The sequence below is a fragment of the Octopus bimaculoides genome, chromosome 1 (assembly GCF_046866305.1).
Source record: "Octopus bimaculoides isolate indiv1 chromosome 1, ASM4686630v1, whole genome shotgun sequence".
Classification (NCBI taxonomy): Eukaryota; Metazoa; Mollusca; class Cephalopoda; order Octopoda; family Octopodidae; genus Octopus; species Octopus bimaculoides.
The window spans coordinates 114073251-114097555 of NC_142928.1; the positions used below are offsets into that span (position 1 = coordinate 114073251).

At 37.8% G+C, this 24305-nt stretch overlaps 1 protein-coding gene across 1 annotated transcript in view; it reads left to right on the plus strand.

Annotated features, from left to right (window-relative positions):
• Nucleotides 1–24305, plus strand: part of LOC106876453 (dynein beta chain, ciliary) — an 855334-nt gene that overhangs the window by 229694 nt on the left and 601335 nt on the right. The window contains exons 11-13 of the mRNA XM_089350837.1: nt 723–988; nt 4000–4068; nt 10611–10737. Of these exons, the coding sequence (XP_089206963.1) occupies nt 723–988; nt 4000–4068; nt 10611–10737 (462 nt within the window). The remainder of the gene's footprint in view (nt 1–722; nt 989–3999; nt 4069–10610; nt 10738–24305) is intronic.

The window sequence follows — 24305 nt, forward strand, 5'->3', positions numbered from 1 at the left end:
ATCTAGTTATATCATCATGATAAATCAGCAGATTAATTCTGCTAAGATTTACAGATGAAATGGAATCCTGCATGTAAGGCTATCGACTTGGCATTCTGACACTCTGTCAAACTAAAATATATTAACAAAAAAATGTGCTTCAAAGTTATTGCATTTGAATTAATTGACCATATCAACTGATTCCATGTTGCCTGCCTATATAAAAAGCTGTATGAAAAGAAAACTGGAACAAACATATCCACTCTGCAACCTACATAACTAAACATAACTTGGTAGATTATCTTATGTTCTCAGATAAGATTAAATTTTTGCACATCTGATGTTCTAAATGTGTAAGTTGCCTACAGATATTTGAATGTCTACTCTTGTACTATAAATCTGCACAAATTGTATCTATCAGCAAAAAATAACATATGTATTGGTTTCAAATTTTGACACAAGGCCAGCAAGTTCAGGGGAGTAGGGGAGTGGGTAAGCCAATTACATCGACTCCTATACTCAAATGGTACTTATTTTATCAACCTCAAAAGGATAAATAGTAAAGTCAAACCTAACAGAATTTGAACTTAGAACATATAGACGGACAAAATGCCACAAAGCATTCTGTCTGGCCTGCTAATGATTCTGCCAGCTTGCTGCCTTAAAAACAAAATATACATTCCAAAGTAATACAGTTAATAAAACTTGCATTATTTTGACTACCAACAAATTTTTGATTTCAGATTATAGAAATGATGATTAATCTCTTGGAACGGCCTTTGATTAAGAATTTATTTGATTGTAAATACAAATCAATAACTGAATTTATGAATAAAGAACTTGATACCCTGGACATCATGTACAAAAAGCAAATGAAGTACTACAATGGAAAACAAGGAATTATCCTCCCAAAGTTTATGCCAAAAGTATCTGGAAGTTTAAAATGGGCTGAACAGATGAAGAGAAGGATAACATACTTCATAGCTAAGTTTAAAAGTCTTCATCACAAGTAAGGTGATATTTAAATCTCTCTATTTACACACACACACACACACACACACACACACATATGTAAATGCCGAGTGATGAAAATGAGTGCTCAATACCGCATTGGTGGTTATAATTTCTTTATTTGTGAATTAAGGCTATCATTGGTTTCATGTCAAGAAAAGTAGCAAAATATCCTAGTGTCTCAACAATTTTTCAAGCCAATCACATGGAGAAAGGTGTTCACCTCTATTTTGGAAAACACAGCCTTGTGTAGTTCACAGAGATTCTCGTGAATTCACGTGAATAAAACACTAATCAAGGGACGTTACCATTGGGTGGCATCTTTTGAATGTTTGTCTCCTTTGGATTTTTTCTTTTGGGCAAATTGTTGTATGGTAAATTTGCTTGCATTATTTTGTTTTTGATCTGATTGTGATCAACTTAAAAAATTGTTAAGACACTAGGATATTTTCCTACTTTCCTTAACATGAAACTAATGGTAGCCTTAATTCACAAATAAAGAATGGAAGCTAAATCTGGAATTGAGAGGCCCTACAATAAATCTAGAAATGTCAAAGCTTTTAGTAAATAGGAAAGGAGACAGGGCCCTAGTATCTTCAGGGAAATGGCCTTGCTTGATATTCAGAAAAGGAGTAGGTATAAATTCCATATATTGTAAGCTGTGGACACACAAGTGATGTAGTGGCAGATTATCCAAAAATGTAGTCTTCATATGTAAGTCTCTTAAATGCCAAGATGGTTCACTAGAAGTAATTGATAGCCTTTGTTACTCAGGAGATATAATTAGCAAGGGAAGTGGCTGTTCTGAAAGCATAGTAGCCAGAGTAAGAATAGGTTGAGAAAAGTTCAGGGAGCTACTACTGCTGCTGGTAACAGACATCTTTTCTCTCACAGTGAAAGGTAGACTATATGATGCTTGTGTTAGAATTGCAATGCTTCCTGGTAGTGAAACATGGGCCTTTGATGAAAAGGACATGAACAAATCAGAAAGAAACAAAATGCCTTTTTGTTTATATCGCTAGAGAGGAGATAAATCCTCAGTCCATCATTGACAAAACCAAACAAGGTTGAAATCACATGATCTGATGGTCTCAGCATTGGAGGTTGTGGGGATTTATTTCCCCACTGGCAATATAAGCAAGAGTGCATTTTGCACCAAAAATCCAATATGTGAGTTTTTCTCATGGCAACTACTGCAGAAAGTTTGTTCTAAAAGAACATCTGTATTTAAGTGGGAATGAATATCATCTCTCTTTTATATTCAACATAGTGAGAGATCAAGTTGCCATTAATGATGGCTTGAATACTGTAGTATCTTTATAAAATGCATATTTAAAATTTTTGAAACAGAACTTCATCCATAGCAAATACATGAAAGTCTATGCACTAAGAGTAAACATAAATTTTTTATTAAAAAAATTAGATTATATGTTTATTGTCTCATTTTCGGTGCTTTTTTGTTATCAAAGATGTTTTCAAATTGTCTTCATTGATGCTGATGTTTCCTTTATAATTTGACCAAATGATGCTTGAGATGATTTAATGGAAAACAATTTGAAACAAATAGTATGCAATAAACCATCTAACCCATACCTGCATTCAAGGTCCACATCTTGCTATCCTGCAGCATTACAGTTCTAACATAAGATGCAGACATTCTACCTTGACTCTGGAGGAAAAGGTCTTTATTGCTAGCCATGGTAATAGCTCCCTACATTAATCCAATTCATTTTTATTCTGACTACTATAATTCCTGAACAACCCTAACTACATTTGGGCATTCAAGAAAATCTGTTTCCAGTGTACTCATAGGACATATAATTCTAGTATATCTTGCACATACTAAGCCTACCTTCCTTGTTAGCCTACCTGTGATTACACTATATTTCTTGTGTATCCATAGCTTACATTGCGTACAACATATTGAACAAAGCAATTTTCCTGATGATACCAGAGTCTTACCTTCCTTCCTATTTTCAAAAGCCTTAATCTTTGCTTAGTTTACCTTAATGCCTCCCACTTCTAGATATAGATTCCATTCTAGAATTTCTTCAGCTATATGAACCAGATCATTAGCATATAGGAGTGCCCATGGATAGTCAGTCTTAAACTCCTCTGTGATGGCCTGTAGGTCTTTGGTGAATAGTAGAGTGCTGAAAACTAAGCTTTAACAAACCACTGCCTGCATGCTAAATTCAGTGCTGAACTCCTACTTTACTTTTTTCACCTTAATTCATAGTTTATACAGTCCTCACCTATCATTTGTTTACACCTAGTTTAATAGTGACCATCAAATTACAGAGCATAGCACTCTGTTAAAGGCCTTCTCCAAGTCAATGACTGCCAGGAATAGTGGTTTACTAGCCAAGTATTTAGTTCTGCACTTGTCTCACTTAGAAGATTGTTTATATGGTACTTCTGCCAGGTACAAAACTAAACTGCATCTCATCTAGCTTAACTCTACTCTGGATTAGTTGTGTCTTGAACTACAAAGCCTGATCCAACTATTTGATGTCTCTTAATTTCTTCTGTCTGAAGCATTTCCTGTTTGAGGCATTACTTATCCAAGTATTCATCGTATATACTATCTCATCAGATATTTTGAACATCTCATTGCCTATCCCTATGGACCATCAGCTTTGTTGTTTTTAATATCTCAATCTACCACATTACAGTAACATGAATTGATAGTTACAGTCAGTATGTGGTAGCACTTCTTTATCCTATGCTTTCTCCATGTTTAATAACCTCACATAATGGTACTTTTATGCATCTTTCTTGACATCTACAACAATGACAAATGTGCCTTCATAATTTCAGCATTTTCTTAAACACACTGTCTCACAATGCACCTCATGCATCTGATCCTCAGATCATAAAACATCTACAAACGTCTTTTCTGGTTTTCCCATAATTAGTAATTTGTGAATGACTATTTCATGCTGTCTTTCTTGTAGATACAAAGCAACATTGTAAGTATCCTAAAGGTTATTATGATTTCCTTTTCAGCTGTGTTGAAAATGAAGAGGCAAAAGTTATTTATGAAAGATATGAAAACATGATAAGCCGGCTAACTGCGTGAGTTTTCTTGTTTCAAGATTTTGTAAATTAAGCTTCAGTTTGTGAATAAGTGTTTTCCTTAGATTTAAAAAATACATGAAATGTCATAATTAAAAAGAAATTATACTAAATCATATGTGGCTGCATATTTTATCCATATCAAGTAAAATTGTTATCAGAGAGTATCCATCAAGATAAGGCAATTGTTTATCTGCTTAGTGACATTGTGTAAACAATTTTCATTACATCATTATCATTATCATCATTCATCATCATCATCATCATCATCATCATCATCATCATCATCATCATCATCATCATCATTATTATTTAATGTTCATTCTCCATGCTGGCATGGGTTGGATGGTTTGAAGCATTTATGGTTTATATGGCTGGATGTCTTTCTTAATGCCAGCCACTTTACAAAGTGTACTGGGTGCTTTTAACATGGCACTATCACAGGTGCTTTTATGTGGCACTGATACTTGCACTTTTACATGGCATTGGCACAAGCGCTTTTACATGATACTGGCATGGGCACTTTTACATAGCACTGGCATCAGCATGTGACACCAGCACCTACGAGCCTGCAAAACTAGGATCACTTAGCAGAGAGAAGGATGTATGGATATAGCTGTATATGTGGACAGCCACAATTTTACTTAGCTTGATGTCTTCTTAAGCACAGCAAGCTGACAGAAGTCTCAGTCCCTTGTCATCTTCTCTGTGAGGTCCAATGTCTGAAGATTCTTTCTCACCCCTTCGTCACATCTTCCTGGGTCTACCTCTTCCACATGCTCCCTCCACAATTATAGATCATCCTTTCTTGATGCAACTGTCCTCATCCATATACATTACATGACCATACCAGTGCAGTCTTCTCTCTTGCACACTACGTCTGATGTCTTGTATACCCAATTTTTATCTCAAATCATTTACACATATACTAAGACCACTTCCTCTGTTAACCTTCCTGTGATACCTCTTATGTGTCCATAGCTTGCATTGGGTATGCTACATGGAGTTCCTGTCAACACCTTTTCTACATATTGAGCAGTGATTTGTTTGTTTTGATCTGTGATTTGTTTGATCTGTGATTTGTTTGTTTTCCTATTTACTAGGACTTTGTTCTTAGGTAAATTAACTCTAAGGCCCTTTGATTCCAGGCTTTGCTTCCATACCTGAAATTTCTTCTCTAGTACTGGTGGTCATTCAGTAATAAGGACAAGGTTATCAGTGCAGAGGAGCACCCAAGAATAGCCTGCCTTAAATTCCTCTGGAGGACTATGATAAACAAGAGGGGAGCTGAGAACCAATGATTGGTGAAATAGATGGTGTACATTGGTGTACTCTAAATTCCTTGCTATACTTATTACCTTACTGACAGCATCCCTGTGCATAGCTTGTACAACTTTCAACAACCAGTCATTTATTCCTAGCTTCTACATTTCCTACCAGGTAAGGGAATGGGGGACCCTGTCAAAGGTTTTCTCTATGTCAACAAAAACCAAATACAGGAAGATAGCATCAGCAGTGCTTCTTCCTGGCATAAAACCAAGTTACATCTCATCTAGGTTAACGTTTTTCCTAATTAATTGAGCTATGACCTTTTGTAACTTTCATTACCTGGTCCAGCAATTAGATTTCTCTGTAATTATTTATGTTCAAAGCATCACTTTTACTTTTGTAGCAGTTGACTATAATGCTGCTGCACCAGTCATTAGGCATGACTCCCTCATGAACAACCTAATTAACTATACATGTGACTACACAATATCCCACCCTGCCAGATACTTTAAGCATCTTGGTGGTGACTCCTGATGATCTGCAGGCTTTCCCTGTTTTCATATCCTTAATTGCTTTATCTACTGAGCTACTATTGATTCAGATAGCTAGTCTATCTGTTAGGTAGGCTCTCCTACCATGCTTTCTCTGCATTTAGCAGTCTTTCATAGTGGTACTTACGAGCCTCCTTCTTTGCAAAATCACTAACTGCAAGTGAGTCATCATCCATGCACTTCTTTCCTACAACACCATGGTTTTCTTTGACACAGTCTTGCAATCTGAAACACCTCAAGTTTCTAGTCCACAGAACATTGGCAGATTTCTTCCTTTCTGCTTCTCCCTAACTATATATACCTGTCTTTCAGTGCTTCCACTGCTAGGCTAATTACAATACCAAGGGGGATATTCTAATAAAGCAGAATTAAACAAATTTGAAGAGATTAATGTATTTGAAATTGATTTACCTGGTTTATATTGTCATACTAAGTATTTACTATATGCAAGATTCATATACAAGAAAAATTGCCTTTTCCTAAAACATGAGACATATGGCATTTCTAGCTGATATTTTCTGTGATCATGTCTATCCTCCCTATCAATAAACACTGACAAGTTTATCCAAACTAATATTGATTGCTAAGTGGAAAGGTTTTAATCATTAAACCATTTAATAGTATTTCTTGTGCAGTAAAAGGTAGAAACAGCAATCACTATTAATGTCCAGGTTCTTCTAGGATTTAATACTGGGACAAAGTTTCATGTTTCAATATTTTTTGCCGTATTTAAATTTAATGGTTTGGAAGCCACTCTAGTATTGTCAAATCTTGCTTGTACAAAGATTTCACCAGTTGCATTCTTCACTAATTTAACTCCAAATGCCAAATTTATTACCATAGGTACTCTAAATGACTGCAAATTCATAAGGCAAGAAATAAATTAATTACTCAAAGGAGGCATCACAGTAACCAGTTACTCAATGTGAAGAGCTTACTTGTAGTAACATATCCCCAACATATAATGTCTGGACATTGATTTATCTACTATTCATACTCTTTTTATCTAGTATTGATCCTTAAGAACTTTAATACCTATGATCATATATTCATAGCAAGGCAGACATGAATCATGCTTGTTATCAGCTGCTACTGGGGATTAAAGATTGTCATTACTACTAACTCGTATCTAATGACATCATCATCATCATCATCATCATCATCGTTTAACGTCCGCTTTCCATGCTAGCATGGGTTGGACGATTTGACTGAGGACTGGTGAAACCGGATGGCAACACCAGGCTCCAGTCTGATTTGGCAGAGTTTCTACAGCTGGATGCCCTTCCTAACGCCAACCACTCAGAGAGTGTAGTGGGTGCTTTTACGTGTCACCCGCACGAAAACGGCCACGCTCGAAATGGTGTCTTTTATGTGCCACCCGCACAAGCCAGTCCAGGGGCACTGGCAACGATCTCGCTCGAAAATCCTACAGGAGCCAGTCAGGCGGTACTGGCAACGGCCACGCTCAAAATGGTGCATCTCATGTGCCACCCGCACAAGAACCAGTCCAGGGGCACTGGCAACGATCTTACTTGGCTTGCCGGGTCTTCTCACGCACAGCCCATTTCCAAAGGTCTCGGTCCGTAGTCATCGCCTCGGTGAGGCCCAATGTACGAAGGTCTTGCCTCACCACCTCAGCCCAGGTCTTCCTGGGCCTACCTCTTCCACGGGTTCCCTCAACTGTTAGGGTGTGGCACTTTTTCACGCAGCTATCCTCCTCCATTCTCACCACATGTCCATACCAGCGCAATCGTCTCTCTTGCACGCCACAACTGATGCTTCTAATGTTCAGCTTTTCTCTCAAGATACTTACACTCTGACGGGTATTCACATTGACATTACACATCCAACGGAGCATACTGGCTTCATTCCTTGCGAGCTTACGTATGTCCTCAGCAGTTACAGCCCATGTTTCACTGCCATGTAGCATGGTTGTTCGTACGCATGCGTCATACAGTCTGCCTTTTACTCTGAGTGAGAGTCCCTTTGTCGCCAGCAGGGGTAAGAGCTCTCTAAACTTTGCCCAGGCTATTCTTATTCTAGCAGCTACACTTTCAGCGCACCCACCCCCACTACTAACTTGGTCGCCCAGATAGCGGAAGCTATCGACTACCTCTAGTTTTTCACCCTGGAATGAGATAGAAGTTGTTTCCTGTTTGTTTGCAGTCTTTATTGCACCTGAACATCTGCCACAAACAAAAACTAACTTGCTAGTTAACCTGCCTTTGATGTTGCTGCACCTCTTATGTGTCCATAGCTTGCACCGGGTACATCTTATAGAGTTACTACCTACTCCTTTTCTACATACTGAGCAGGGCCATCTACCTGAAGGGGTTTGTGTTTTATCTACCTTCCTACTTATTAGGATTTTGGTTTTAGCTAGGTTGACTCTAAGGCCCTTCAATTCTAGACCTTGCTTCCACACCTGAAACTTCTCCTCTAGTTCTGATAGTGACTCCGCAATTAGGGCAAGGTCATCAGCATAGAGGAGCTCCCAGGGGCAACCTGTCTTGAACTCCTCTGTGATTGCCTGGAGGACTATGGTAAATAATAGGGGGCTGAGGACGGAACCTTGGTGGACCCCTACCTCTACCCGGAATTCATTGCTGTACTCATTTCCAACCCTCACCTTACTGGCCGCATCTCTGTACATGGCTCGCACAGCTCTCACTAGCCATTCTTCTATCCCAAGTTTCCTCATTGACCACCAGATAAGGGATCGGGGGACCCTGTCAAAGGCTTTCTCCATGTCAACGAAAGCCAGGTACAGAGGTTTATCCTTGGCTAGGTATTTCTCTTGCAACTGTCTCACTAGAAATAAGGCATCAGTAGTGCTTTTACCTGGCACGAACCCAAACTGCATCTCATCTAAATTGATTCGCTCCCTAATTAGTTGGGCTATGACCCTCTCTGTAACTTTCATAACCTGATCTAACAGCTTGATGCCTCTGTAATTATTTGTATCTAAAGCGTCCCCTTTACCTTTGTAGCAGTTGACTATGATGCTGCTACACCAGTCATAGGGTATGACTCCTTCGTGTATCACCTGGTTCGTAATACGGGTGACTAGGCTATAGCCAACACTGCCAGATATTTTGAGCATCTCTGCAGTGATTCCTGATGGGCCGGGGGCTTTCCCGGTCTTCATACTCTTAATTGCTTTATCTCTTAATTGCCATGTAATAACTCTAAAGAAGATCAGGATAGAAATCTAAAGGCATTTGAGTCATGCATCAAACATCTGAATATATCTCTATCTTGCAAGAACAAAAAGAAAAGAAACATTTTTGGCACAATATGCATAGAATTCCTCTTTATAAAAAGAAATTCACGTTTTGGATGAAGTGAGATCCTTAATTATTTTCTTAATAACCCAAAAAGCAGTTGCCATTTTCAACAATAATATGAGGCCTAAAAATCTTCCAGAATCCATTGAGAAGATGTTCTTTTTTGAATACCTCACTCAATTTGATTTGGTTTTCTACTGATACTAATGAGACTTCTTATGATCATTTTTCTTCCTTTTAGATGCTTTTCCTATGGCCTCTACTTCTTTGGTTAATTTCTGATGGTCCTCTCATTATATGATAAAATGATTAACATATATGCACATACAAAATGAGGTTAAACTACTCGAATGTAATAACAAGCTTTTTTGTTTGGAAAAGCAATAGAGTGGCAGACATAGTCTTTGATATATCACAATGCCTCACAACTCCTGAGAAAATAGTAAATCTGGTAGAGCCTGATTTGCTAGTTCCTAATCTCAGTAACATTTCTGACTCCCATTCTTTGTTCCACAATAATCACTAGCAGATGTAGTGAAATTAATTCCGAGTTCTACCATACCTAATCATTTCCATCAATAAACTTTTCCATTGAAAGAGTTAACTCAAGTCACTGATTTATTATTTTGTGGTCTCGTAATTTATTGCTTTTTTTAAAAGAGTGAATGTTGAAATGCTGTATTCTTTAGCAATTGGTATATCACATGGTGGAAAAATTCTACCCACTTTTACATACAATGCTCTGCACATCTTTCAGAAACAACAAAACATGGCTGGCTGATAGGTTATTAATATCAGCACAACCAAAATTTGAAATTCATCCGCTTACCTTCTCTTTTTGATCCTTACCTATATAATCTTTTCACATTTCCACAGAGCATGCAGACAACCTCATATGCATATAATATCACATTCAGTTCTTCTTAACCATTCTTCAAATACAGCTGCACATCTACTCTAAATCCACATTAATTACACAGGAACCTAAATCCAAAGCAACTAACTTACCAAATCCACTATCTTGTTTATCAACAACCACAAAATATATCAAATATCAAAATCTATAGGCATACAGAAATAAAATAGAGAGTGGAGAGAGTACATTTCCACACTGTCACATCACTCCCCATATAATTAAGCTTTGTATAGAAGTATAGTATATCTGGAGCAAAGTATCAGTAAATTTCCCAAAATAATGAGTTCTAACTACATGAGCACCGTGTGTTTACTTCATCAGTGCTGATCTAGGGCTTCTTATTAACAGGAAAGCTCTTGTGACTGCCTGGCGTCTTGCAGCTGGAAAAGCAAAGTTTCAATTTAAATAACTGTGCAGTAAATGAGATCCCAAATTAGTTCCACATACACTTTATACAAGATCAGTTGTGCTATTGGTGCCTTTATTGCTGGCTAATGACATGATCCTTCCATATTTCAGATTTGAAAAACAGTGCTTTGAGAAATGGGCAAGCAATGTTGATAAAATCTGTGAATTCAACCTGGAACAGCCTTTAATAACAAGAGATTATACAAACAAGTTAGTTGCAGTTAACTTTGACCTGGAGGTAAGCTATATCTTTGCATAGAAAGTTATTTCCTATGTTGCTTGATATCCTCTTAACTAATATGAAACCTGATTATATCATAACAGCATTATTAATAAAAAAGGGTTCTTTATAAATGAAATTAAATGATTAAACTTAAAAATACCAAATTACACAGGTGTAATAAGTGTAAATAAATGATCAAAAACAACACCGATAACTTTACTTTCATTCTTTTGGCAATTCATATTTACCAATTTGATATTTTTATTGATAATTTAAATAATAACTGTCTATAATGAAACCAGAAGTAAACTCAGATCATTGTGAGATGCTGAAGGTGTTTGCATTTATATATATATGACTAAATATTTGAAAGTGAAAAAGCTAATTAATTTTGATTACATATTATCAATGAAGATATTTCATAATTTCATTCATGCAGGGTAAATAAAACTCTTTCAATAGTCACATGAAAAATGCTTTAAATTGTTGCTTTACATAGCATTGGACTTTAAGAGTTAAGCAATGCCTATCTATTTATGATATAAGGAGCCATTTCTGCCAATGTTTTGATAATACCCCAAGATATGAACATAAACTTTAAAAAGTGGATAATCTGAAGAAGTTGTCTATTCATATGATTACTCAAAACTACTCTATATTCCAGCAGAATGGTGCACTCTGCCATAATGAAAAATGCATGAAAGACTAGCTTGGAGCTATTGGATAAATGCTCTCAATTATCTCCTTTCTTGAGAACTAGAGAAAATGTATGGGAAGATACTGCAGTTTTAGACACAAGAAACAACACATGATTACTTCAAAAATTTGGTCAAAGATATGCCAGACCACATTGCTGTTGTTTTGCAGGTAAAAGAGTATCATGCTAAGTATTGAGCAGTATAATATTGATATTTGCACTTTTGCAAACTGTTCTCAGGTTATCTACTTCTTGGTTCTTTCATCTGAGTCATTAATTACAAACTAAAATCCAATTTTCTCAGTGTGTTAAAATTTTGGCCAGGAAATGTTTTATCACATTGTCTAGAGTATAAAATAGAGGAAGAAATGACTGACAATAAGAGAATTAAAAATTGGTATAAGAGGTTAGATTTATGCTGTTTAAGTAGGCTGAGACATAGTTTTAATATACTGGTAAATGATAATGGTAAAATCAAGAAATTTTTATAGAACTCACTGTAATATTGTGATAAAACAATTCCTGCTTGAAATACAAATATTATCCATTCAAAACACACAAAACCATTAACTCCACTTAAGCAGTCATTATTTGGTGTCAAAATTTTTGTGTCACTAACTGTGACCTGGACCCTACCATAGTTCCATTTTCACTGTGGTTTACCATATCAGCTTAATGTCTGAAGCATTCAATCAGTTATCAACTAAGTCTTTCAGTCAGTTTACAATTTCCCTGCTTAGTAACTGGTATTGAAGAGAGCACAAATGTGTCCCAAACATATCTGAACCAGCTTGGCAGCTGAAGCTTCCAGTCAGTAGATAATTTTACTGATTTCTTATAAGAAAGATAAGTTTTCCAGTTAGTTTAGAATTGCTCCACTTGGTACCTGGTACTGAAAAGAGAACAAGAAAAAGCTTGAAATACATCTACCAGCCCATAAGGATGTAAGGGACGACCGTGCGAACTCAAAAAGGAGAAATGGTGATGAATGGAAAAACAGAGGACTCCTTTTATTTAAACGTGTCACACGGTCAAACACAAAATATATATATCAGATATGATGATATACAAGATATGTTATACAACGATAACATAGATGACCAGTAATGAAAGACCACAACCGTATTAGATGAATAACAGAGATATTTATTGTAGCGTTAAAGATGTATGTCTGTGTGAGAGTGTGAATGCGACATATAAGAACAATAATCAAAGACAGGCCGTCATACAAAGAAAAGTGTGTATGTGAGTGATACATGTGTGTGTATGTGAAATATTACAGCAAATAGAAAGAGAGTCAATAACACGTGAGCAATTATACCAGATCTTGGGTACACAATAATATGAATCTGTATGTGAAGTGAGTTGGCTGAGTGTGGCAGAGCTGATCACTAGTTGTGATGTCGTGGCATCGATGCCCGGCCGTGATTCTTGTTATACAGATGTTCGTCGCTGGCTGAGAACTCTTGTCTGTTTATTTACCGTGGTGAAGCTGAGTCACCTAACAGAATCTAAGAGAGAGATGTGTGCCGCGGTGGTTTGGTGTACATAGTAAGTCGTGTTGGTCATGACAATGGTGCTGGTTAGTAGTCGTAGACTCTTGCTGCTGAAGTGGCGACGGCGGTGGTCATCGTTGGCTGGACGAAGCTGTTGACGTGGTCGCTGGCTATTTGTTGCTGCTGCTGTCGTGTGGTACACGGAACAACTCTCAAAGAGAAACTGAACCGAGATAAATTTGGCCGCCGAGTTAAAGCTATTTATAACAAACTATTGGCTCCCGATGGCTTCAGAATTTTACTCTATCACGTGACCTTATTAAGGGCTGTGATTGGTCAGTTTGCGTTCTGGCGGGAACGGTTCGAAGAAGTTGCCGATTCGAATATTAATCAGTCACGTGATGATAAGGAATGGGTTCTCTACTACGCTCGCATTTATTTATATTTAAACGAGAAGATTGTATGTAATGGCGATAGTAGTTTGTATCTAATGGCGGGAGGTAGTTTTGTATGTAATGGCGATCGAGGTGTTAGAGACGATAGGTAGTTTCACTACAAGGATAACTCAGAACTCACTTTGTGTGTTTACACTTTTTGCATAAAGTGAGTATTTTCACCATGGCAAGCAATTGAGACTTAATGACCTGCTGTCACCATATTTCTCCATGTCACCTACCCCCTTTCCCACACCATCATAATGCTAGACTTACATTAGACTTTTCTTTCCCCATTTTCTCTTTTTTCCTTCTCTCCCCTAACCCTTCTTTCTATAACTACGTGGCCTTAAATATTTCAGGATATGAGCAAATGGTGGTTCAGATGAGTGATAATTCTTGATTTGTGTATGGCAGTGAGCTGGCAGAATTGTTAGCATACCGGACAAAATGCTTAGTGGCATTTTATCCATCTTTACATTCTGTATTCAAATTCAGCCAGGGTTGACTTTGACTTTCATCCTCTCAGGATTGTAAGTACCAGTTGAGTACTGGGGTCAATGCAATCTACTTGCCCCCTCCCCCAAAATTACTGGCCTTGTGCCAAAATTTGAAGGTAATATTTCATTTGTGTAACTGATATACCTTCAGGCAAATGTCCTTGCAAACCTTCTCCTTTTTAGGATCTGAATATTGTCCCATGGATTCCTGCTCACTCTTTCCACCCCATTTGCATTGTTAGAGCAGGCACAGTCAATGTAGGCACATGGAAAAACAGGTCATGTGAGACTGTTTAAAGGAGGCAGGTAGATATGTGCTGCATGCATGAAGTAAGTTAGGAGAACATCAGCTAGACTCCTCATAGGCAAAGAACATAGGTATAGAATATTCTGGGAAGGCAATAGTGTGAGCATACTTTTAGTTGAGAAATGGATGGATAGTGATCATCATAAGATACTTATGCTTAGACTAATCATACAATATACAACAGCAACTGTTATCTCTATCCATGTTCCTCAACTGGTCGTGCTAGACAAACAATGACTACATCAATGACAAATGACACTGATTATTGTGGTTGGTAACTTTAGTGAGTATGTTAGACAGTATCCTGGTATCTTCCATGATGTACATGGAGGAAATGGAGTTGGTCCCCAAAATGAAGAGGGAACAAGGCTACTGGAATTCTGTGTTGCAAATGACCTATTGATCTGCAACACTAACTTCAGGAAACCAACCAGTCACCTGATCACCTATCAGTCTGATGGGAACACAACTCAGATTGACTTCATTCTCACTAGAAAATGTAAAAGATGGTAGCTTATAAATGCAAAAACCTTCCCAGTTAAACAGTGTACTCCTCAACAAAGACTTTGGATGAGAACTCCTGAGAAGCAAACTAATCTGGAAAAAGATTGAATAGTCAGAGATTTAGAGAATCCTAAGTGAAACAGTTCATGAGCAGTGGGAGACATATAACACAGAAGGTGTCTAGAAGTTCCTACAGAACAACCTATTGAGGGTTACAGACAAAATCTGCAGTTGGTGTAAAGTTTCGGACAGAGAGAATGACATGGTGGTAGAACAGTGAAGTAGATGGAGTCATAAAAGCAAAAAACAGGCATGGGAGGACTGGTAGAATGAGGGTAGCAGAGGACTCTTCAAGATAGCTAGAAAAGAAGCTAGGTGACAGGCATATTTAGCTAGAGATGAGGCAGGAAGGAAGAAGTTTACTAATATTTTGTGGTATGAAGACCAGAGGTATGAGGTGTTCCACATTGCAACACAACACATCAGAGAAAGTCATGATGTTATAGGAAAGAAGTGTGTATGGATGGAGTATGGTACACTTGCAGTTAATGGTTCTTGAAAGAAAGGTATGGAAGTGCCACTATGAAAGTCACTAAGTGTGAAGAATGCATAGGAGAAGGAGATTCTTCCTAATGTGGACCCAACAGAGGGACTAGTTATCCAAATTGACAGTTATATGATAGTCTAAGCAATTAAGGAAATGGAGAAAAGGAAAGCCTCTGGTATATCAAGTATGCCTAAAATATCTCGTGGAGTGGGATATAGTGTAGTCACCCATATTTTTAAGTAAGTTGTACAGAAAGATTGTCATATCCAATGACTGAAGTAGTAGCCTCATAGTCAGTTGCTACAAAGGTAAAGCATACATCTTAGACAGAAGTAATTACAGAGGTATCAGATTGTAAGACCAGGTCTTAAAATTAACAGAAAGTGTTAGCTCAACTAATTAAGGAGTGAGTTAGCCTAGATGAGATGCTGTTTGGTTTTGTGCCACGAAGAAGCACTACAGATGCTCCCTTCCTAGTAAGGAAATGCAGGAGAAACATTAAGCTTAAAATAAACTACTGTACTTGGCTTTTGTTGACTTGAAGAAAGTCTTAGACAGGGTCACTTACTCTCTCATTTAGTGGTTGCATCAGAAGCTAAGGGTAGATGAATGGCTGGTAAGACCCATCCAAGCAGTGTCCAGGGGTATTGTCAGTAAGATGAATATAGTTTTCAGATAGGAGTTGACCAGAGCTCAGTTCTCAGCTCCCACTTGGTTATCATAGTCCTCCAAGCCATAAAAGAGAAGTTTTAAGATTAGTTGTCCATGGGAGCTCCTTTATACTGATGAATCTCAAATTTTTTTCATGACAAAGCTAGGTGAATGGTTTCCTTATGGATTTGAATATGTCTCAAGCATATTTGAACTGATAACAAGTTTGTATTTATACACATCTCTGCTTAACATTGTCATCCTGTATCTGTAGATAGTTGCACAGATAATCCAGTTATGTAACTGCAACGAACTGCTGCTGACCCATGTTAGTACCCGTGTGTGTGAATATGTGGCTGTAAGAGTTAGCTGTGTATATCAGCTGTATGAGTATGTATACATATATATATTAGATGCAAGTGTGTGTGGGGATGTATGTGCGAATGGATGATTGGTGAACATGAGCATGTACATTCTTGTATTTATATGTATATGTGTGCATATTTGTCTGAAAGAACATGTATGCACGCATGCTTTTAACTGATGTGTGCCTGTGTATACATATATATTCATGCTTTTGGTCTTTATGTTGTGTGAGCTTGGCTGGTGCATCTTAGTGTGATTGCAATAGTGTTACTGATGGCATGAGGGGGTATGGCATTGAATTGAGGCTTGATAGTCTTAAGGGAAGAAAGAAAGAGAAGAAAAGCATATATACATAGATGTGTGTGTGTGCATGTACCCCACATCTCCCAGATGTTACAGGGGATGCATAAGTTTGGAATGTAAGTCTGGTCTGTGCAGGCATCAGCGGTTGGGAGCCCTGTCCTTGATTATGGAGTAGCCAGTGTTGAAGTATAATCAATGTTAAGGTGGTATATCTGGGTTGCCTGCTGCCGGTAGTTTGAAGTTCACTAGGGTGTGTACTTTTGATGACGGCAATAAGATAGTTCATATTTCCTGTTGATAGATACTGCAGGTTGATGGAGAATATGCACTCTTTTGTGGAGATAGAACTAGCAATTGTGGGTGTCAAGTGAGTAGGGTGGAGTTTTGTTGACAATAGTTTATTCGATGTTGCGGGGTTCACTCTGGAGGTCACAAAATCTCCAGAGGAAATGAGACAAAGAGGTGGAATTCTCTCTATCCCTGCATTGAAGTGAATCTATATGCTGTGTGTACCTTCACTTGAAGTCATTGGATGTCATGCCTTGTGGTGCTTTTGGATGGTGCTGTTCAGCTAATTTGTATGTTTGTCTCATTAGTCACTTTTTCTGCATTTAAGGTAGTAACTTAGCCAAATTCTACTTGAATAAGTATAATGTTATTTGTAAACTATAATAAAATAAGTTTTAATATTCAAATTTTAATTTCAACTGCAATATTTTAAGTAAAAAGTTTCCTATTCTTTACTTTACTAGAAGTAAAAGCTTATCCTATACTTTTACAGGTGTAGTAACTTGTCCTGTACTTTTCCAGAATATGACTTTTCATGCTCACATTTTTCCATGTAATCCATGATTTTTCCAGGCATTGCTGTTATAAGATAATTGATAATTTAAGATTTTACCTTATAAAATACTGAAAGATAATATTTCAATTTTTCCATGTAAGTGATGATAATATTTCAATTTTTTACGTGTTTCATTTAGATATAAGTTGTTATTGAATTATTTGATATTACCCATCCATACCTAATTAATGGCAGGGATTTTTACCATGTTGTTGGTTGCACCATGGCTCACCAAAAGTTACAAACAACAAGACCCCCAAACCATCAGTTACCAGGATCACCTAAAGTAACCTAATTTTGCAATATTAGGTCACAGGAATAAATTCAACCAAAAATATTTCCAATGATTCCAGTATTGGGGGGGGGGGGTACATCACCTCCTAATTTTTTCCGAAACAAAATGAGGGATTTGCAGCATATTAGGAGGTCCTTCTTAGTGAAAATCATGCAGGTGTTAATATAGAAATTGAGCATAATGTTATTTAGCTTCAAATAAACCCTGATACTGCAAATGTATTATGAAAGACATTCCAGCCTTCAGCAAACCATCTTTTTAGGGATAATCTAGGACGTTACATACAATGGGCATGTGATTTAGGTGGGGGATACTTTGGCTGCTATTTTTAGCATGTTGAGTGACCAGGTAGAGGCTCTTTTATTGGTTCGATTGCGTGATGAGAGATTTTTACACACATATATGCAATATGTATATATATCATCGGCAGAAGTTAGAGAGTAAGTCAAAAGGTGAGAGTTTCGTGTGTTGGCACTTATGAAACATGAATTTGTCCATTGTCACTCTGTAACTTCTGATGAAATAACTTCTAAAATACAAAATTTTGTCAAAAACATTAAAAGTAAATCCTGTTCTATGTGACACATTCTACCAGTATTGGAAAGTGTTTAGTTAAAAAAAAAAATTGATCAAATAAACTGTATGTCTAATTGAATAGATCCGAAATGGATGAAAGGCAAAGTCGATCTCGGCAGAATTTGAACTCAGAATGTAAAGACAGACAAAATACCGCTTCTAAAATACAAAATTTTGTCAAAAACGTTAAGAACATTAAGAATTTTGTCAAAAACGTTAAGAACGTTAAAAATTTTGTCAAAAACGTTAAGAATAAGCCCTATTCTACCAGTATCGGAAGTTTCAAAGTGTTTAGTTAAAAAAAATTAATTAAATAATCTGTATGTCAAGGTTTACCTTTGCAAAATTTGAACTCAAAAACATAAAGACAAACGAAATGCCGTTAAGCATTTCACCTGGCGTGTTAACTTTTCTACCAGCTTAGAAAGTAAACATTCATTTTAGCAATATATTCTTTATTCTTATTGTTTGAGCATTACTCCCTTACTTCTTACATGAAATTTCGTAACATTTTACCTCATAACTCTTTTTCTACTAATTTTTGTTCAATGCAACTAGCAATTCTGAATTCCTCTTGCATTTTTCTTTCATTTAAGCCTAAGGAAGGTATACTTTTAATTTAAAATTTAAAAGTTCATGTTAATTCAAGATGAATATCTGCCTTACTGTCCCCCTTGAGGTCGCAGTATTTTGGTGTCCTCTTTATAACTATTAACAGTTTGCAATTTAATTGAGAACTGAATTAGTGGTGAAGCTTGGAAGCTGCTGCAATTGACGAAATGGTGGACTTAAGAATATATTCAGCCACTGCTGTGGTTGAATGATATATTTCGTTTTGGGATTTGGTTTGCAAGATTGTTTATATGAGTTCGTGTGTTGAAGCACCTCATTATTTAACACACTCGCTGGTAAAGTTTCCACTCATTTACTTATTTTTCCTAAAATTTTCGATGCATCTTGCAACCTTTTCAATTTTTGTTGACTCTGTCCATTATCCACGCTGTGTTCTTTTTGTTTGTTTGTGTGCAAGTATGGGAGCATACACATTTATGTATGTATGTATGTATGTATGTATGCATGCATGTGTGTGTATGCGTGCATGTGTGTGTGTGCGTGTGCATATGTGTGTATGTTTGTATGTATTCTACATATTCATGTGTTTGTGAGTTCATGTTTGTGTGTTTTTATGCATGTGGGTGTGCATGTCTGAGTGTGTCTGGATGCGTGTGTGTATGCGTTTTTGTAACTGTACTGTGTCTGTATCTATGTATGTGTGTCTCCATATGTGGATGTGTGTCTCCATATGTTTCCTTGTGTGAAGTGAAGTGTGTGTGTAAGAATGATTGCACATGCAATAGGGGCCAGTGTAAGAACCACCTTGAAAAACCACATAGTAAAGTTTAACAAGAAACTATACATGCAGATTCAAGGTGCAGCTATTGGTGTCGGTGTTGCTGGAGATGTGGCTGGCCTATTCATGACCTGATGGAACAGAACACTTAAGCAATCCTTAACAGAACAGTCCACAACACTTTTACTTTATAGTACGTATGTAGATGACATTAATATCCTAGTTAAGACCAACTCTAGTGATGGTAATGTAGAAACCGTGAGGGAAATAATGGAGAGCATCCAGCATGTAGCTAACTCCATCCACCAAAGTATCAAGGTAACTATAGATTACTCCACGAGGCACCCCAACAATAGACTCCCCGTCCTTGATATCAAACTTGGTTAGAGACTGTGAACAACAGAGTACAGCTCCTCCACTCCTGTTACATGAAACCCGTGGCTTTGAAATATGTTGTTCACAACAACCCTGCTTTGTCAACATGAAAATTAACATACTGATAGCAGACTTAGGATAATGAACAATGTATCCCCACTATGCAAACCCTATGAAACAAAGAAACAAGTACAGAACTTCATGCACCACATGTAGTTCTCTGGATATGATCAGAAAGATAGGGTTCAAGTATACAGGGGTGTTAGAAAGAAATTAGATAACATAGGTAATGAAACCAGTGGTACCTGCCTTAGATATAGAAGCAAAGACTGGAATAGAATACAAAGAGCTTGTGACATATATATTAAATTTTGTTAACGTATGTAGTATTTAATTCCATTTGTTTATCTATGTATTGTATTATATTTTGTTCATATTGTTATTGGTTTATGGGGAACGTATTGTCATATGTTGTGGTTTGTGGTTTGTTAGGGGTGTGTGTTAGTGTTCCATTCTAGTTTCCTATTCAGGCTAGGTTTATCTTCTATTATATGTGTAGCTTCTGTAATTTGTCTAAGTGCTGCGTCTCTGCTATGTGTGGATAAGATTTTAATTTCTATGTTGTTGAGTGAGCCTCCATGTTCTTGCTCAGCGTGCTGGTACAGAACTGATGAGCTCTTCTCTTCCTTAAGTTCCCTCCAATGTTCATTTGCCCGCTCCCCTATGCTCCTTGCTGTTTCACCTACATATGACTATGACATATGTAGAAGACAACTGGACATTTCTACGGGACAACCTGCTGAGGGCCACTGACCAGATCTGTGGATGGTGCAAAGTCCCCTCTCGATCCAATGTGGTGGTGGAACAATGTTGTTGACAGGGCTATTAGATAAAAGAAACAGGCTTGGAAGGACTGGGAAAACGGTGGTAGCAGGGAATCGTATCAGACTGCCAGAAGGGAAGCTAAGCGACAGGTTTATTTAGCCAGAGGGGAAGCAGATAAGAAGAAATTTGCCAATGTTCTACGCCATGAGGACCAAAGTCTTGAAGTATTTCGTGTTGCAAGACAGCGTGTGAGAGAGAATCGTGATGTCATGGGAGGGAAATGTGTTCACATGGATGATAGTATGGTTGCACTAAACGAGACTGCAAAGAAAGAGGTTTGGAGACGCCACTACAAAAGGTTGCTCAATAAAGAGAATGAATGGGAGGAAGAGAGTCTGCCAAATGTCAACCCAACAGAGGGACCAGTGATTCGAGTTGACAGTATCATGGTAGATAAAGCAATTAAGAGTATGAAGACAGGGAAAGCCCCCGGCCCATCAGGAATCACTGCAGAGATGCTCAAAATATCTGGCAGTGTCAGCTATAGCCTAGTCACCCGTATTGTTAACCAGGTGATACAAGAAGGAGTCATACCCAATGAGTGGTGCAGCAGCACCATAGTCAACTGCTACAAACGTAAAGGTGATGCTTTAGATACAAATAGTTATAGAGGTGTAAAGTTGTTGGATCAAGTAATGAGGGTCACTGAGAGGGTTATAGCCCAACTAATTAGGGAGAGAGTCAGTTTAGATGAGATGCAGTTTGGGTTCGTTCCAGGGAAAAGCACCACTGATGCTATATTTCTGGTAAGACATTTGCAGGAGAAATACCTAGCCAAAGATAAACCTCTGTACCTGGCTTTCGTTGACATGGAGAAAGCCTTTGATAGGGTCCCCCGATCCCTTATCTGGTGGTCAATGAGGAAACTTGGGATAGAAAATGGTTAGTGAGAGCTGTGTGAGCCATGTACAGAGACGCTGTCAGTAAGGTGAGGGTTGGCAACGAGTACAGTGAAGAATTCCAGGTAGAGGTAGGGGTCCACGAGGGTTCTGTCCTCAGCCCCCTCCTATTTATCATAGTCCTCCAGGCAATAACAGAGGAATTCAAGACAGGATGCCCCTGGAAGCTCCTCTATGCTGATGATCTTGCGCTAATTGCTGTGTCACTATCAGAACTAGAGGAGAAGTTTCAGGTGTGGAAGCAAGGACTAGAATCGAAGGGTCTTAGAGTCAATCTAGCAAAAACCAAAGTCCTAATAAGTAGGAAAGTAGACAAAACACACACCCCGTCAGGTAGATGACCCTGCTTGATCTGTAGAAAAGGTGTAGGTAGAAACTCTATAAGATGTACCCAGTGTAAGCTATGGACACATAAGAGGTGCAGCAATATCAAAGGAAGGCTAACTAGTAAGTTAGTTTTTGTATGAGGCAGATGTTCAGGAGCAATAAACACTGAAAATGTGCAGAAAACAACTTCTGCCACATTCCAGGGAGAAAAACTAGAAGTAGTTGATAGCTTCCGTTACCTAGGTGACCAAGTCAGTAGCAAGGGAGGCTGTACTGAAAGTGTAACTGCTAGAATAAGAATAGCCTGGGCAAAGTTTAGAGAGCTCTTACCTCTGCTGGTATGGTTATGTGGCGAGAATGGATGAGAATAGCTGTGTGAAAAAGTGCCACACCCTAGCAGTTGAGGGAACCTGTGGAAGAGGTAGACCCTATAAGACCTGGGATGAGGTTGTGAAGCACTACCTTTGAACATTAGGCCTCACCACGTCAATGACTAGTGACCAAGACCTTTGGAAATATACTGTGCATGAGAAGACTCGGAAAAACAAGTGGTACTATAACCTGTGGCCTTTACCAGGTGTGTAGCCAGCCCACTTATGCCTACCTTTTTTCCTCTGGACACAAAACTCTGCTTGCGAAGACCTGTTGAGGCAAGTAAAATCGAAATCAAACCTAATTCGACGACTGTCACCCATGCCTACCTTCATTCATTGGACACTAAACTCTGCTTGTGAAACATGTTGTGGCAAGTGAAATCGAAATTGAACCAAATTCGATGACAGCACCCGTGCCAGTGGAGTGCTAGCAGCACCATCCAAGCGGGATCACTGCCAGTGCAGCTGTCTGTCTTCCGTGCCAGTGGCACATAAAAAGCACCATTTGAGTGTGATCGTTACCAGCGACATGTGACCAAAACATTTCGCCTTACTGGCACTTGTGCCAGTGACATGTGACCAAAACATTTCTTTTTATTTCATTATTAATTTGTAATTAGCTTTTATTTATTCACATATTAAATAAGCAAATATTGGTATCTTAAGTATTTCAAACTTAGCATATGTAAAACAATACTGATACATTATTCTGATTAATGAAAACTATGAGTAACCATTTACTGTATCTGTACACAATATAGCAACTTTATTTTATATACTTTTGACCTAGGTGCCTTATGTTAAAACTTCCCCCGCTCCATTATAAACTGGTCTGCTAGCAGAGGACCCTACCACCTATAGTAGTTTTGCTACTAAACCCAAAGAAATTTTATAACAATATCATCCATGTTTACTGTCTATACTGTTTACCCCTTTCCCTTTCCCTACAAAGAAAACGCTAGTGCCCTCTTAGGCTTTGAATCACTAGGTCTGATAAGATGATCCATAAATCAGAAACAAAAAAACAAATAAAATCAGTGGCAGTTAAAAATCTGCTTAGAATTATTTACTAGCCTGTATGGTCTGGCTAAGTCCAAATTGTTTTTTGTATTCTTCCTTTCTATTTGGAGAGTTTAAATGTAGTTACAAAAATATGTCCTTCTGTTGAAATGTAATTTCATTAAATTTCTATATCTTTGTGCAGCTGAGGATTGCTCTGCATGTTACATTTGATGTAATGTTCACATTGCTTAATGAAATGGAGTCTCATGAAACGATCATACTGCATTATCCTTGTTGCTTATTTTGATATACATATACATATATATATATATATATATATATATATATATATATATATATATATATATATATATATATATATATATATATATATATATATAGAGGTAGTCGATAGCTTCCGCTATCTGGGCGACCAAGTTAGTAGTGGGGGTGGGTGCGCTGAAAGTGTAGCTGCTAGAATAAGAATAGCCTGGGCAAAGTTTAGAGAGCTCTTACCCCTGCTGGCGACAAAGGGACTCTCACTCAGAGTAAAAGGCAGACTGTATGACGCATGCGTACGAACAACCATGCTACATGGCAGTGAAACATGGGCTGTAACTGCTGAGGACATACGTAAGCTCGCAAGGAATGAAGCCAGTATGCTCCGTTGGATGTGTAATGTCAATGTGAATACCCGTCAGAGTGTAAGTATCTTGAGAGAAAAGCTGAACATTAGAAGCATCAGTTGTGGCGTGCAAGAGAGACGATTACGCTGGTATGGACATGTGGTGAGAATGGAGGAGGATAGCTGCGTGAAAAAGTGCCACACCCTAACAGTTGAGGGAACCCG